Below are 15,220 nucleotides of genomic sequence, written 5' to 3' on the forward strand. Positions count from 1 at the left end.
ACACTGACACTGTGCTTCGTGGGCCACATTCAGGAGCAAGGTTCTAAATTAACAAGGTTCTCAATTTCCAACCAACCTTGGCTTACTCAAAAATGGTCAGTTTTAAAAAATCTGCTCCTGGATCATTTAGCCTAAACTAGACGGGCCTGTGGTTTACATCACAGATCGGAGATTCAGCATGTTCCTGAGTGTCAGAGGATAAGGAGGCTTCATCAGGGCCAGCAAGGAGGGCCACGTGGTCCCTGCCATCGCCCTTGGTTGCGAGAGTCCGCCCTCTTGCTAACCAGAGCAAGGAGCTTTGCCTCTGTCACTCTCCAGGGTGACACCAACGTCTAAAGAGTCTGTACAATAAGACCTTCTAACTCTTCATCTTGGAGCTCAAACTAACCAGGCCCTCACTTATCTTCTACTTGTATTTCACTTGATTCATAATAATTATTCACATCATATATCATGGGTCTTTATACTGGTTATGGGTAGGAGCACCTGCACATGAATCCAGTGGCCTAAAGAAAGACAGTGTCTCCAGAACCGCCTGAAGTCCTCTCTTGGAACGACAAGCTGGGCACCTTTCACTACTGGAATCACAGAATGCCAGATGATTCCCCCCATCTTTTCTTAAGGGAAAGCCAGAGGGATTAGGGAAGGTACATCTCCCTATGACAACAAATCAACAAATAACTCTACACATTTTCAGATTTGCATCCGTAAAAGGTTCTATGAAATAAAAAGCACTGTCTACAAACCATCAATCAAAACCCAGCATCAGGGGTGCTTCATGGTTCTCCAAAGCCCTCTTCCCATAGTCACTCTTGATTCCTCCACCCCCCCATCACCACAGCTCAACTGCGATGCCCCAGGTCGGTCAAATGAAACCTCAGGCAGCGTTGCTACTCCAGCTCACAGCAGCCTGGGAGCCACGCTGAGCTGGACGGACAGCCTCGCTGCCTCTGCACCTGGTCCCAGCTACTCCAGAGCCCTCCCCTCAGGCCAGGCCCCGCAGCGAATGTGGGATGGGCTATTCCCTGGTGCATGTAGTCTTGCTGGTCTGCTTTCAGGTCCCATGTGGCCCACAGTGGGGTTCCTCTCTTTGTCCTGAAGGACAGGACGTTGTACTGGACATTGGTGGGCAAAGACAGACCCTCCAGAGCAGAGAGCTATTTACCCTGGGGCTCTCCCTCCACAGGTCCCACTGGCCATCTGGGACCCCACCATCCGGGAAGCATGGCCCGGGAAAACTGAAGGCCTCTGGACACCCTCTTCCTTACCAGTAGCACACGCTGCAGAATATCATGGTGGCAATGACACTGAAGGGGAGCACGTGCAGCACGTAGGCTAGCAGCATCTGCCACTTCTGGTACAGGCCATCCTCGCTCTCCTGATCGCTGACGGCTCGCAACACAGGAACTGGGCATGGAAGGCAGGTTTCGGAACAGCCGGTCACCACACAGCTGGAGGAGGTGGGGTGCTAGCCCAGGCTGAACTTGAGATCTATCAGCACTGGATGGTGAGGACCAGCTGGGGCCCCCTGGTCATGGAGAAAAGGAACCTGACATCCATAGAACTATAAATACCCCCACCCCAGAAATCCACACTCTACCTGAATTACAATAGGATTACAAAAGCTGTCACAATTTATTTCCGTCTCTCTAAAGTGGGGGGGAGGAGTGTCACCAATTCAAGAACACACATGCAAAAGGGACACAGATGAGTGACGTGAGGCACTCTGTCCTCTTTTCATGCAGGGTGTTGGCACAGAACATCAGGCAACTAGGTATTGCTTCCGGACTCCCACTGAGTTTGAAAACCGGGTGTCGGCTGTCCTAAAATAGGCTCCAAAAAGAACGTTAACAGTGCAAAGTTGGCCAGGCATCCGGGCCCCCATGGGCTGTGCCTCCTAATGGATAAGAGAAGATACCAGGGCTGATCTTCTAAAAATCCTGCCCAAACTCTGCCGCATCAGCTCCTCATAACTTCATGCTTCCCTGGATCCTCAGAGACCCTCAGGGAGATCCACTTGGTGAGCTAATTCCCACTAAGGTGTTACTAATTCACGAGTTACCTTGTCCCAGAGAGAGAACCTGGAGGGGGCCAGGTTGAGCTCAGAGAAATACCCCTATAATGGTGGAGTCTTGCAAGGTGTCAGCTGGAGAAAGGAGATATTCAGGGAGACAGAAGCTCCCCCGACCCCGGGGCCCACCTCCTGGGCAGGGCACTCACACAAGTTCACAGCGTTGAGCATGCCTGTGTACGGGATGGCACCCACAAACTGGTACAGGAGACCCACACGGTCCTGGATGGCACCCTTTAGCACGTCGTTCTGGACCCGCAGAAGGAAGAAAACGATGAACAAACCCACAATCAGATTCTGAGTGAGACGCATAGTCACCGCCAGCTTATTTCTCATTAAGTTTCTCGTCACTCTCCTGAAAGCCAAACAACCCCGTTTTAATTGCTTTTCTTTTATGGGTGGATGGCTACCTATCTAAAATGGGGTGAGGCTCTTACCTCAAGAGAACACACAGTTTAGAAAGGGCTCCAGGAGAATCTTTGGTTTTGAAAGGAATCACTGGTAATGTTTTCAGGTGTTTTGTTCTTTCAATATCCTCCAAGGTTTTGCGATACATTGCTGATTCTTTGTAGGCAGATTCAATCATCTGGACTCTCTTGTAGGTTTCTATTTCCCGTTCTTTGTTTTGGGTATCCACTGATGTCAGGTCCACTGAAATTTTTTTCCCACAAAAAAATGACTAATGTGTTTTTAAATGCACATATGTACACAGTGACTAATAATATATGTTCCATCATTGATTTAGGAGTGCTAGCCATAATACCTCATCTCATCAAAATAATACCTGTTGTTAATGCCCACCTATAAAATCAGAATATTTTAAAGCTACCACAGCAGGGCCATGAGGATCCTGATAGGCCTGTCTGGGAGAATTCAGAAGTTCAGCTAATTTTTCTCTGACAAAGTAGAAGTGCACCATTTCAAGAGAGATCCCCGGGACTTCCCTGGCGGCGCAGTGGTTATGAATCCGCATGCCAGTGCAGGGGACACGGGTTCAAGGCCTAGTCCAGGAAGATCCCACATGCCACAGAGCAACTAAGCCCATGCACCACAACTACTGAGCCCGTGTGCCACAACTACTGAAGCCCATGTGCCTAGAACCCGTGCTCCAAAACAAGAGAAGACACCGCAATGAGAAGCCCGTATACCGCAACCAAGAGTAGCCCCTGCTCACCATAACTAGGGAAAGCCCGCGCACAGCAACTAAGACCCAATGCAGCCAAAAATAAATAAATAAATAAATAAAATTAATTTTTTTAAGAAAGTGAAGAGTAGTGGTAAAATATTTTAAAAAAAAAAAGATCCCCCACCTCATTCTGATAGGTCATCTATGGGAAGTTAATTGGCTCGGCCAAATTAATTTTTTGAAGAGTAAAAACACCAAAACAAAAGGAGAAATAAAACCCACTTGTGCTGGTGTCACCTAGGCAGAAATCTGAGATGATAAAGTTTAAAAAACATATATGATGGGGACTGTGAAAGAAAAACTTACTATAAAAATCAAAAGGGTTTGAATGTTCGGGACAAGGGTAACTGCAGCCACTGAAGAAATCAAGCATTTCCACCGGTGTCCCGCAGAAAACCAGCTCTCCGCAGCTCAGAATGGCAATTTTATCAAAGAGCTGATTGAACGACAGACAGTGTTAGTGTGTAATCAGGTCACCATATCCTTATGTAAAATAAGTCTCAAGCAGTCAGTCCTTTGACTGTCTCAGCCATACATCAGTACTCTTACTGCGGCCAACGGAACCGCTCAAAATGCATCCCTCTTCCTTCCAGCCTGGGTTGCCACTGTGGGTCTTGCTGCCTCCCAGCCTGCACCCTGCATCATGTCTAGGATAGAGGACAGCTCATGGACCTGGTCAGAGGACCTGGGTTTGAGCCCCAGCCGTGCCCCGGAATGAGTGACCTTGGACAGAAAAAATTTTTTAAAATCTCAGACCCTCATCTATAAAAGGCAAATAATAGCTCCCTAAAAGGATCCTAGGAGATTAAGGTGAGATTTCTGGGAAGGAAATCTATATGATTTAGTGGAAAAACACAGCCTTGAAAGCCAACTGGAATATGAATGCCAATTCCAGCTTTTTATTAACTGTGATATTGGCTCAATTTTGTATCATTTCTAAGTCTCACTCTTCCCCTCTGTAAAGTGAAAATACTGGTACCCACCTCATAGGGTTGTTGTGTGGATTAAAAGAGCTAGTGTATAGAAGGTATTTGGTACATGATAGGTGCTAAAAGAACTGAGTTTCCATCCTTTGCCCTTCCCATATCAGGATTGCTCTGGTTTAAGTACTAATCTCTACTCCGAGATCCCCAGCCTGGCACACATATACCCACCCTGGCTGAGTTGAGCGGGAACGACAGACGTCCGCCTCACCTGGAAGAGCTCGGAGCGGGGCTGGTGGATGGTGACGATCACGATGCGGTCCCTGCGAGCCAGCTCTGCTATGAGGACAACGATCTGATTCGCAGTCATGCAGTCCAGGCCTGTGGTTGGCTCATCAAAAAGCATGACCTCTGCGGCAAAGAAAGGTCAGACATCTGAGTCACTGCCGAGCCTGGGCTCTGTGCTCTAGCCTCGGAATTTTGAACAGTTCCTTATTGAACTGTCTTATCCCATCCAAACAGTGTGCAGTGAGCAGTACTTTAGCCTGAGCCCAGGAGAAAGCACCTGACCTGGAAGGGCCCAACTCCCAGCTCCAGAGCACATCCCAGCCTTAATCCTTGAAGGGACAAGGCAGCAACCACATCAGGCCTCTCATGTGGCACTACAGACTGTTTGGGCTCCATCCAGGGGACCCTAACAGGGAACGAGGGCTGGCAGGCTGGCACCCAGGTGTTTCTAAAAGGCTGAGAGGAGGCTGGTTAAAAAGACAAAATCTCACAACATGGATAGACCTAGAGATTATCATAGTAAGAGAAGTAAGTCCAACAGAGAAAGACAAATATGATATCACTTATATGTGGAATCTAAAATACGACACAAATGAACTTATCTACGAAACAGACTCACAGACATAGAGAACAGACTTGTGGTTGTCAAGGGGGAGGGGGAGTAGGGGAGGGTTGATCGGGAATTTGGGATTAGCAGATGCAAACTATTATACATAGGATGGATAAACAACAAGGTCCTACTGTATAGCACAGGGAACTATATTCAGTATCCTGTGATAAACCATAATGGAAAAGAATATGAAAAACAATGTGTATATATATATATATGTGTGTATGTGTGTGTGTGTGTATATGTATAACTGAATCACTTTGCTGTATAGCAGACATTAACACAACATTGTAAATCAACTATACTTGAATAAATTTTTTAAAAAGACATAATCTCACTTCATGTCTAGCACTTTCCAACACCAACTGCATCTTTGCACTGCAAAAAACTCTGACCTGTGAAACAAAGTCCGAGATGGGACAGGCATTTGGATTCTTTAGAGGGTTTAACTGTAGCTTATTTCTACCCAAAAAGTACAGGGGCTCTTAAGCACATTCCTTATTTGTTCTGAAGAGCAGACAGCCTTGGTCTACCCCAATGTGAAGGAAGTATCCAAATGTATCATGTCCTCTTCCAAGTGTATGTAAGTGGCAAGGTTTCCCCAGTGGGGAGAATGAAGCCAGGCAGGAGAGGCAAGTGACTGGCTACCCCATCTGGACAGCCCCTCCTTCCAATATATATACTTTCTCATGTATCACTTAAAGTCCTATTTTAATTCCTGCCGTTTCATAAATACTTCTAGTCACAGCAAAACTCACTGGCTTTCCAGAGTAGACACGGTGGTGCTGCTCTAGTAAGAAGTAAGGAGGGACAGGGCATTCATGGAAGACCCTAACTGAACATTAACACAAACGCAGTGCTTCCAAGTCCAACAGCTGTTTTGTACTTGGATGATGGAATCGCATCAGGAACTACTTAGATTTCCAAAGAAACTGGGTCCCCAGTTTGAGAAACCTCAGTGACTTCAGTTCCCAACCAACCAACCCCTTTCCAAATGGAGACTGTAAAGAAAGGGCTGAAAATGTCTGCAGACACGTGGAAGATGCCAGGCAGCAGCCAGTAGCAGTTCTGGGTCCCACTTACTGGGATCCTGGAGGAGCTGGGCTGCGATGGAGACCCGGCGCCTCTCACCATGGGAAATTCCCCCAAAGTTGTAGTTGCCAATCAGTCGATCTGCCACGTGGCTCAGACTCAGCTCTGCCATGACTGCCTCCACCTGTAAGAGACACAATGTCCAGGAAGGCTGGTCACTGCTGGGCTGTGTCCCAATTCATGGGCTGAGGATGGCAGGGGAGAGGCAACACACTTCCCTTGAGTGCTTGGGCCACTTCCAGACTCACCGCATCCTAGGGAAAGCACGCCTATTACAAGAGAATCCAATTTGGTTTAAATCACAATATATGTATCAGATTAAAATAAATAATATTGACATGAATATTTTTTCAAAAGTCCTTACAGCAACAAAAAACTGTTTCAACTTGCTTCAGGGAAAGTCAGCAAGAAACAATGCAGACTTTGTTGGACTCCTTTTTTCAGATGCTACAGTCAGTCCAGCCCATAGAGAAAACCCCCCTAAGGCATAGTTACAGCAGAGCTTATTTTTTTACGCTTTGGTTTTTGAAACTTTATTATAATAAATGTTTTACATGTAAAAAAAAATCAATTTGGTTTGAACTAAACCTGGCTTCCCCTATGTAACCCAAATAAGTCCTGGAGTCCCATGTGGCCCAATCTCACTGGGGTTTTGCATCAAATATAATCCAGCTATCAAAAGTAATTAAAAATACAGCCAATCTTTACTGGAATCTCTTTAAGGACTTTAAAAGGAGCCCAGTTTATAACTTACAGCCACACTTTTAAAAATTTCCTTTCCCCTAATTCTCCTCACTCTGCTTGTCTTATACCCTGCAGCTCACTGAAACCCTCTGCTTACTCCTCAACTCCCCAAAACAATAATCACTAAAAAAAAATTCTTTACTGACTCTCTAATCAAGAAGGTTGGCCTTTTCCCTCCCTCTCCCTCTTTCCTTCCTTAGCTTATCTCCTCACCAGAGGCCCTTTCAAAAATCTCTATTTCTGGCCCTCCCCTGACTGAGTACCCCTATCTGCATTAGGCCCTGGGGAAAGCAGAGAGAAAGAGACTGAGAACACTTATATATATGGTAATGAATTTTGTTCCCATACATCTCTAATGAGATTGTGTTTCTTTTATAATGAAAAAAGAGGACTTCCCTGGTGGTGCAGTGGTTAAGAATCCGCCTGCCAATGCAGGGGACACGGGTTCGAGCCCTGGTCCAGGAAGATCCCACATGCCGCAGAGCAACTAAGCCTGTGTGCTACAACTACTGAGCCTGTGCTCTAGAGCCCGCGAGCCACAACTACTGAGCCCACATGCCACAACTACTGAAGCCCGCGTACCTAGAGTCCATGCTCCACAAGAGAAGCCACCACAAAGAGAAGCCCGCACACCACAACAGAGTAGCCCCCACTCACCACAACTAGAGAAAGCCCACGTGCAGCAACGAAGACCCAATGCAGCCAAAAAAAAAAAATACCCTATTAAAAAATAACAACAGCAAACTAAATTGGAGTAAAGGAGGGGATGATTTATGGAACAAAGTTCCAGAGACAGGGAATGGGATCAATAGATGAAGCTTTGACCAAAAGAAAGGGATACATCTGAAACAGATACAAAGGAATAAGGAGGAGGTTAGAAATGCGTAAGTAAACCAGTATGATTGTCTCTTCTTGCCATCAGAGTGGAAGGATTCTGGAATTGAGCTTCACTTGACATGGCAAGGTTTATGTGTTCACCAGCCAGGGCAGATTCCTGAGTGTCCCTTTCATCTGCTCTGCAACAGCAAGAAAGGAGTAAAGCTTGCCCCTCCTGGCTCAGAAGCAATGGACAGAGGAGACCTTTACTTCATCTGTTTCAGATGTCTCTGGCTAGAAGCCTCTCCCATGTTTTGCAAACACTGCTGGGAATAGAATTCACAGAGTCTTGGAAGGGACCACTGGGATCATCAATCCTCTCCATGCTATGTGATTTCACATAAACGGATTCGTTCCTCACATCAGCTCCAGGAGGGATGCATTATTACTCTATCTATTATAGAAAAGCAAACAGATCCTCAGACAGGTTCATAGATTGCCCAAGGTCACACCATTAGCAAATGGCAGAGCTGGGACTGAGAGTAAACTGTGTGGGTTCTCAAGTGGTCCAAGCAGCACAAGGGCAGACAAAGCCTGCCACATCAATCATGGCTTTATGTTCAGGTTCGCAGAGGACAAAAGCAGATCTGCGGCACTCTCTGCTCTGTTATCACAGGCACTTCCTTCTCCCTAAACTACTTTGTCAGGATTTTACATCCCGTGGACTGGGTTTGCTCAGAAAGTACTCTCAAGCAGGGAGAACTGTATGATAGGAAACTTTGCAGGACACTTAGGGGCTGCCAGTGCCAGGGAGAGGGACCATTCACAGGGGGCAAATTTGCCATCAACCAACTGCAGGTACCTTGAATTTTCTGAATATTTATGCAAATATGTGCATTTTCAGGGGAAAAGGTTCAGTGGCTTTCTCAGATTCTCTCCCTGGGGTATGTGATGTAAATGGATCACTATCTCAAAAGAATCTGCTTATGACTTCATTTCTCCAACTCAAATACCAATGAGATCCTCTCCTACCCATTTTAGACACAAAAATACTAAAGCAGGCAGACAGGAAGCCTACATAGGGGCTCACCTGTCACTCGCTGTCAGGGCAGCTAAGTCATGTGAACATGCCTGTGCCTCCCCGTGGGCCGAATTCCGACCTCTGTCTTCTCAGACCACAGTGAGGCCCAGGGAGGCATGATGGAGCCAGAGGACCTGGGTCCATGTCCCAGCTCTGCCAGTCCGAGGTGTTGGATCTTAATATCCTTGGGGGTCAGTTTCTTGATCTGAAAGTTGGAGATAACGCCTCCCTCATAGAGCTGATGCCAGAGTGAAATGAGATGTGTGTGAACAAGGCCTGATGGATGCCAGCCACATATGAGAGCCCAGAGAATAAGCTGGTAGAATAGCAAGAACCACGCAATGCCTTCTGAGCACTCTAAGGTAACCTCCAGGTAGGAACAGGGCTAGTCCTCACTCTGTGGGGCTAATGGTCTTTCCTGAAGGTTCCTCTGGAGTGAAAGCTATGCTCCAACACGTCCAGGACTCTGAAACAGAAGAATGCCCTTTCCTGACTTGGCATGACAACAAACAAGCCTGCTGGTACTCTGGACACAGTCCAGACCTAGCTGCACTCACCAAGCCCTGTCTGAGAGTCCAGCACCAGGGACAAGAGGAGTAACTCCCTGGTGACAGGCTCAGAGGTGCCTGATAAAAATGGAGTAACCTACTGCCCCTTCAGCTGAGATGGAGGATTCCCTCGGAGCCTCAGTGGCATTAAAGAAAGGCTAGCTTTGGAGCCTGAAGTGCAGATGTAATTTGTGTGCCCAGGAGGAACCTTCACTGAGGCCTCAGAGTGGTGGAGCCTCTGAGGCAGATGTCACCAGTGGTCTCTGGCACCTCTGAGAGCCAGTTTCCCAGAGAACTGTGCCTGCTTTGCAGGTGGCACGTTGACCTGTCCTTGGTTGTATGTTTCCAGCCCAGACAGAAACGAGGCAATGTTTCCAGGTAAGGTCCCTGTGAGTTTACTTGCAGCCTCTTCCAAATCAGGTCCACTTAAAGAAACAGATTGGAACTTAGAGTTGACAATTCAATAGTTCCTCCTTCACCAACTGAATCCAGTTTGGATGAGGCACATTCAAGATGCCTCAAAGAAAGTTGAGAAAAATCTCAACAGGGCTGCAGGGCAACGCACAGTGAGGAAAAATAGCCATATCTGTTCAAACATAGAGCTCTCAGGACAGCGCCACCCAACAGAAATATCACGCAAGCCACATTTAGAATTTAAATATTTTAGTGGCCACATTTTAGAGAGTGGAAAGAAACAGATGAAACGAATTTTAGTGGTATAATTTCTTTAACCCAATACAACCAAAGTATTTCCATTTTGACCAATAATCAATATCTTAAAAATTATTAATGAGATATTTCACATTCTGTCGTTCCAGACTAAGTTTCTGAAATCTGGTGTGTATTTTACACTCACAGCACATCTCAAGTAGGTCTAGTCAGTTTCAAGTGCCCCAAAGCCACATGCGACTAGCGGCTGCCAGCGCAGCCCTAGACGCTTAAAGGGTGAAGAGCGAAGGGGAGGAAGGGGCAAGCGGAGGGACGAGGGGTGCAAAGCCACAGCGGGGTGATCCCTTGGGTGGCCCCGGGGCGGTAACCCACCTTCTTCTGGAAGAAGCCCTGGGAGCCGCCGCGGATGGCCAGCAGCGCCGTGTAGCACAGCGTCTCGCGGACCGTGAGGCTGCTCAGCAGAGTGTCGCTCTGCAGGGGAGGGGATGTGTCAGCAGCCCCCCCCCCGCTGGCTGCGGGGGCGAAGGGCAGCCGGGCGGGGGCCGGGGACGCGCGCACCTGCAGGACGTAGGAGAAGCAGTCCTGGAACTGCTCCCTGCGCAGCGCCCGGCCGTTCACGAACACGTCCCCGAGCAGGGTCCCCGTGCGCCGCAGCCTCCCGGACATGGCGTCCAGCAGCGTGGTTTTCCCCGAGCCTGGGAGGCGACAAGAGAAGGTCCTGGAGGAGGCCTTGCACGAGGCCTCGCGGACACTTCCCGAGACCCTCGGTGAACCCACGGTCCAGCCCTGACTTTTCCTCCCTTTGGCCTCATGGGACAAGCTCATGGCTGGAATGAGTCCTTCCAGCTTGTCTCCTCAATGAGAGGGGACAAGCTGTTTCTCTCCTCCACGTCAGGACTGGAGGAGCTTTGTCCGCCTGCTTATTTGTTTTTAAAGCTGCTTGAGGCTGAAAAAGAAAACACAGGATCAGAATAAAAGGAAAACCAGGGTTCTTGGAAACGTTTGGACCCTAAGACATCTGAATTTGTTTTTGTGACCCCCTGGGATCCTCTGGTGGTTCCTGAATGTAGGTGACACTGCCCAGAGCCTCACTGATTTAATCAAGTGTGGTCTGAGGACGAGCACCACCTGAGAGCTTCTGTTAGGAATGCAGAATCTCAGGCCCCTACTCCTGACTCGGATTCTGCTTTTTACAAGATCCCTGGGGAGTTCTCACGCATATTAGAGTTTGAGAAGCACTAGCTTAGTGAATCCTCTGGTTAAAGCCAAGTTGGCCTCAGCCTACACTGAGAGCCTTGGGCATAACCCAGCGGGCTGTCGCTAAGAACTTGCCCACAGAGGAGATGGGATGAACTAACTGCCCTGTGCTGAGGTGGCTGGAGGGTGAGGTTTCTCCTGGTTTGCTTTTTCTAGGGTTAGAGTGATCCTTCAGGGTAAGACACCAGCTGGCCCTTCCCATACACAAGCTTACGTGGGCCCAGAGAGTTAATGGAGACAGGAACAGGAGTCACCAGGCCTTTCCTGACCAAGGCTTTTAAGCAGTTAGAATGAGTAACAGAGGAAACAGGCAGGAGGTTCTGGGCTGTCTGAGAAGATGGCAATAGAATTCTATTGAGGATGTGATGACTTGTGCAAAACCAAAGCAAAGATCTTTTGTTCAAATATTTTAAAGAAACTGCTGGTTGCTCTGAGGGGTGCAAAGATGAATAAGCCAAGCTCCTGGAGCAGTGGTTTTCTTATCTAACCCATGACTGACAAAGCTCAGAATCAGCCCCAGTATGTTCAGGTAGAGGTCAGCGTGGGGAAGGGAGCAGAGTTTTTGTAAAGAAACAAAATGTGACTTCACTGGGGTTGTCTTTCAAAAGTGCTCTGAGAATGGACTTGAGGATATGGGGAGGGGGAGGGGTGAGATGTGACAGGGTGAGAGAGTGTCATGGACATATATACACTACCAAATGTAAAATAGATAACTAGTGGGAAGCAGCCGCATAGCACAGGGAGATCAGCTCGGTGCTTTGTGACCACCTAGAGGGGTGGGATAGGGAGGGTGGGAGGGAGGGAGATGCAAGAGGGAAGAGATATGGCAACATATGTATATGTGTAACTGATTCACTTTGTTGTAAAGCAGAAGCTAACACACCATTGTAAAGCAATTATACTTCAATAAAGATGTTAAAAAAAAAAAAAAAAAGTGCTCTGAAGTGTCTCAGTCACGATATTAAGCCTTGTCTGTGGTTCTTCTAACTAGTAGCCTCCCTAGCCTTACATTTCTGGGATCCAATCTCAACTCTGACAGACCTTCCAAACAGCCTGTAACCTGGATTCCAGTTCCACCACTATCTCAAAACTAGCCTCCTTCTTTGTTGCCAAATCCAGTAGATGCTTCTCTGTATGTTGTTTGACTTCTCAGCAGCAGTTGATACTGTTGCTTGCCCTTCTCTGTAAATCTCTCTCCCTTGGCCTTGATGCCACCTCATCCTCTTGGTTTAATCCTGCTGGTCTGGCTGCTCCTTCTCAGCCTCTTGTGGGTGACCCTCAGGGTTCCTCTCCTGTCACACATCCTCGCTGAGCAACACTGAGCACCAACATGCTAGACAGCATGTGAGGGAGCCACTTTGGAAGTAGCTTCTCCAGCCCAATTCAAGCCTTCAGATGACTGCAGCCCCAGCTGACATCTGACTACCACCTCATGAGGGACCCCAGACAGAAGCATCCAACCAAGGCACTTCCAAATTTCTGACTTGTAGAAACACTGAGAGATAATTAATGATTTTTATTAAGTCAGTTAGTTTGGGGATCCTTTTTTAAACATAGAAAAAGGTAACTAATATTATCCTTTTTTGAACATGTGTCAAATACCTATTAACTCATTAATGAGGGTACCAGCAGGATGACAAAAAAGGATTCAGAGGAGGGAGGGGCAAGATGGCGGAAGAGTAAGACGCGGAGATCACCTTCCTTCCCACAGATACATGAGAAATACATCTACACGTGGAACTGCTCCTACAGAACACCTACTGAACGCTGGCAGAAGACCTCAGACCTCCCAAAAGGCAAGAAAATCCCCACGTACTTGGGTAGGGCAAAAGAAAAAAGAAATAACAGAGACAAAAGAATAGGGATGGGACCTGCACCAGTGGGAGGGAGCTGTGAAGGAGGGAAGGTTTCCACACACTAGGAAGCCCCTTCGTGGGCAGAGACTGCGGGTGGCAGAGGGGGGAAGCTTCAGAGCCACGGAGGATAGCGCAGCCACAGTGGTGTGGAGGGCAAAGTGGAGAGATTCCCGCACAGAGGAGCGGTGCCGACCAGCACTCACCAGCCCGAGAGGCTTGTCTGCTCAGCCGCCGGGGCGGGCGGGGGCTGGGAGCTGGGGCTCGGGCTTCGGTGCTAGCCGGGAGGGAGTCCGGGAAAAAGACTGCAGCTGCCGAAGAGGCAAGAGACTTTTTCTTGCCTCTTTGTTTCATGGCGCGCAAGGAGAGGGGATTCAGAGCGCCGCCTAAACGAGCTCCAGAGACGGGCGCGAGCCGCGGCTATCAGCGCGGATCCCACAGCAACAGGGGCGCAGAGGGAAAAACGGAGAGATTCCCGCACAGAGGCTCGGCGCCAAGCAGCACTCACCAGCCCAAGAGGCTTGTCTGCGCACCCGCCGGGGCGGGCGGGGGCTGGGAGCTGAGGCTCAGGCTTCGGTCGGATCGCAGGGAGAGGACTGGGGTTGGCGGCGTGAACACAGCCTGAAGGGGCTAGCGCACCACAGCTAGCCGGGAGGGAGTCTGGGAAAAAGTCTGCAGCTGCCGAGGAGGCAAGAGACTTTTTCTTGCCTCTTTGTTTCGCGGCGCGCAAGGAAAGGGGATTCAGAGCGCCGCTTAAACGAACTCCAGAGATGGGCGCGAGCCGCGGCTATCAGCGCGGACCCCAGAGGCGGGTGCGAGCCGCGGCTATCAGCGCGGACCCCAGAGGCGGGTGCGAGCCGCGGCTATCAGCGCGGACCCCAGAGACGGGCATGAGACGCTAAGGCTGCTGCTGCCGCCACCAAAAAGCCTGTGTGAGAGCACAGGTCACTCTCCACACCGCCCCTCCCGGGAGCCAGTGCAGCCCGCCACGGCCAGGCTCCTGTAATCTGGGGACAACTTCCCCGGGAGAGCGCACGGCGCGCCTCAGGCTGCTGCAACGTCACGCCGGCTTCTGCCGCCGCAGGCTCGCCCCGCCTCCTCCGTACCGCTCCCTCCCCCCGGCCTGACTGAGCCAGAGCCCCCGAATCAGCTGCTCCTTTAACCCCGTTCTGTCTGGGCGGGGAACAGACGCCCTCAGGCGACCTACATGCAGAGGCGGGTCCAAATCCAAAGCTGAACCCCGGGAGCTGTACGAACAAAGAAGAGAAAGGGAAATCTCTCCCAGCAGCCTCAGAAGCAGCGGATTAAAGCTCCACAAACAACTTCATGTGCCTGCATCTGTTGAATACCTGAATAGACAACGAATCATCCCAAATTTAGGAGGTGGACTTTGGGAGCAGGATATATTAACTTTTCCCCTTTTCCTTTTTTTGCGAGTGTATATGTGTATGCTTCTGGGTGAGATTTTTGTCTGTATAGCCTTGCTCTCACCGTTAGTCCTAGGGTTAGGTCCGTCCGTTTTTTTTTTTTTTTTACTTAAAAAAAAAATTTTTTTTTCCCTAATAAATGTTTTCTTAATAATTTTTTCCTTATATTCTATTTTTAAAAATTTTTTTTTAATTTTTTAATACGTTTTTTCATATTTTTTATTTTAAAAAATTAAAAATTTTTCTCTTAATAAATTTTTTTCTTAATAATTTTTTTCTTATTTATTATAAAAAATTAATAAATCTATTTTTAAAAATTAAAAAAATTTTTTCTTAATAAATTTATTCTTAATAATTTTTTTCTTATTTTTTATTATAATAGCTTTATTTTATTTTATCCTCTTTCTTTCTTTCTTTCCATTTTTTCTCCCTTTTATTCTGAGCCGTGTGGATGAAAGGCTCTTGGTGCTCCAGCCAGGCATCAGGGCTGTGCCTCTGAGGTGGGAGAGCCAACTTCAGGACACTGGTCCACAAGAGACCTCCCAGCTCCACGTAATACCAAACGGCAAAAATCTCTCAGAGATCTCCATCTCAACATCAAGACCCAGCTTCACTCAACGACCAGCAAGCCACAGTGCTGGACACCCTATGCCAA

At 48.2% G+C, this 15,220-nt stretch overlaps 1 protein-coding gene across 1 annotated transcript in view; it reads right to left on the reverse strand.

Moving 5' to 3' along the window:
* Positions 1–15,220, reverse strand: part of ABCG5 (ATP binding cassette subfamily G member 5) — a 42,298-nt gene that overhangs the window by 15,011 nt on the left and 12,067 nt on the right. Inside the window, exons 3-10 of the mRNA XM_061211337.1 lie at positions 10,587–10,723; positions 10,401–10,499; positions 6,162–6,294; positions 4,452–4,591; positions 3,564–3,693; positions 2,509–2,722; positions 2,221–2,426; positions 1,269–1,407 (exon numbers count right to left, since the gene is read on the reverse strand). Coding sequence (XP_061067320.1) covers positions 1,269–1,407; positions 2,221–2,426; positions 2,509–2,722; positions 3,564–3,693; positions 4,452–4,591; positions 6,162–6,294; positions 10,401–10,499; positions 10,587–10,723 — 1,198 coding nt within the window. The remainder of the gene's footprint in view (positions 1–1,268; positions 1,408–2,220; positions 2,427–2,508; positions 2,723–3,563; positions 3,694–4,451; positions 4,592–6,161; positions 6,295–10,400; positions 10,500–10,586; positions 10,724–15,220) is intronic.

This window comes from Eubalaena glacialis, chromosome 14 (assembly GCF_028564815.1).
Source record: "Eubalaena glacialis isolate mEubGla1 chromosome 14, mEubGla1.1.hap2.+ XY, whole genome shotgun sequence".
In the NCBI taxonomy this organism is placed as follows: domain Eukaryota; kingdom Metazoa; phylum Chordata; class Mammalia; order Artiodactyla; family Balaenidae; genus Eubalaena; species Eubalaena glacialis.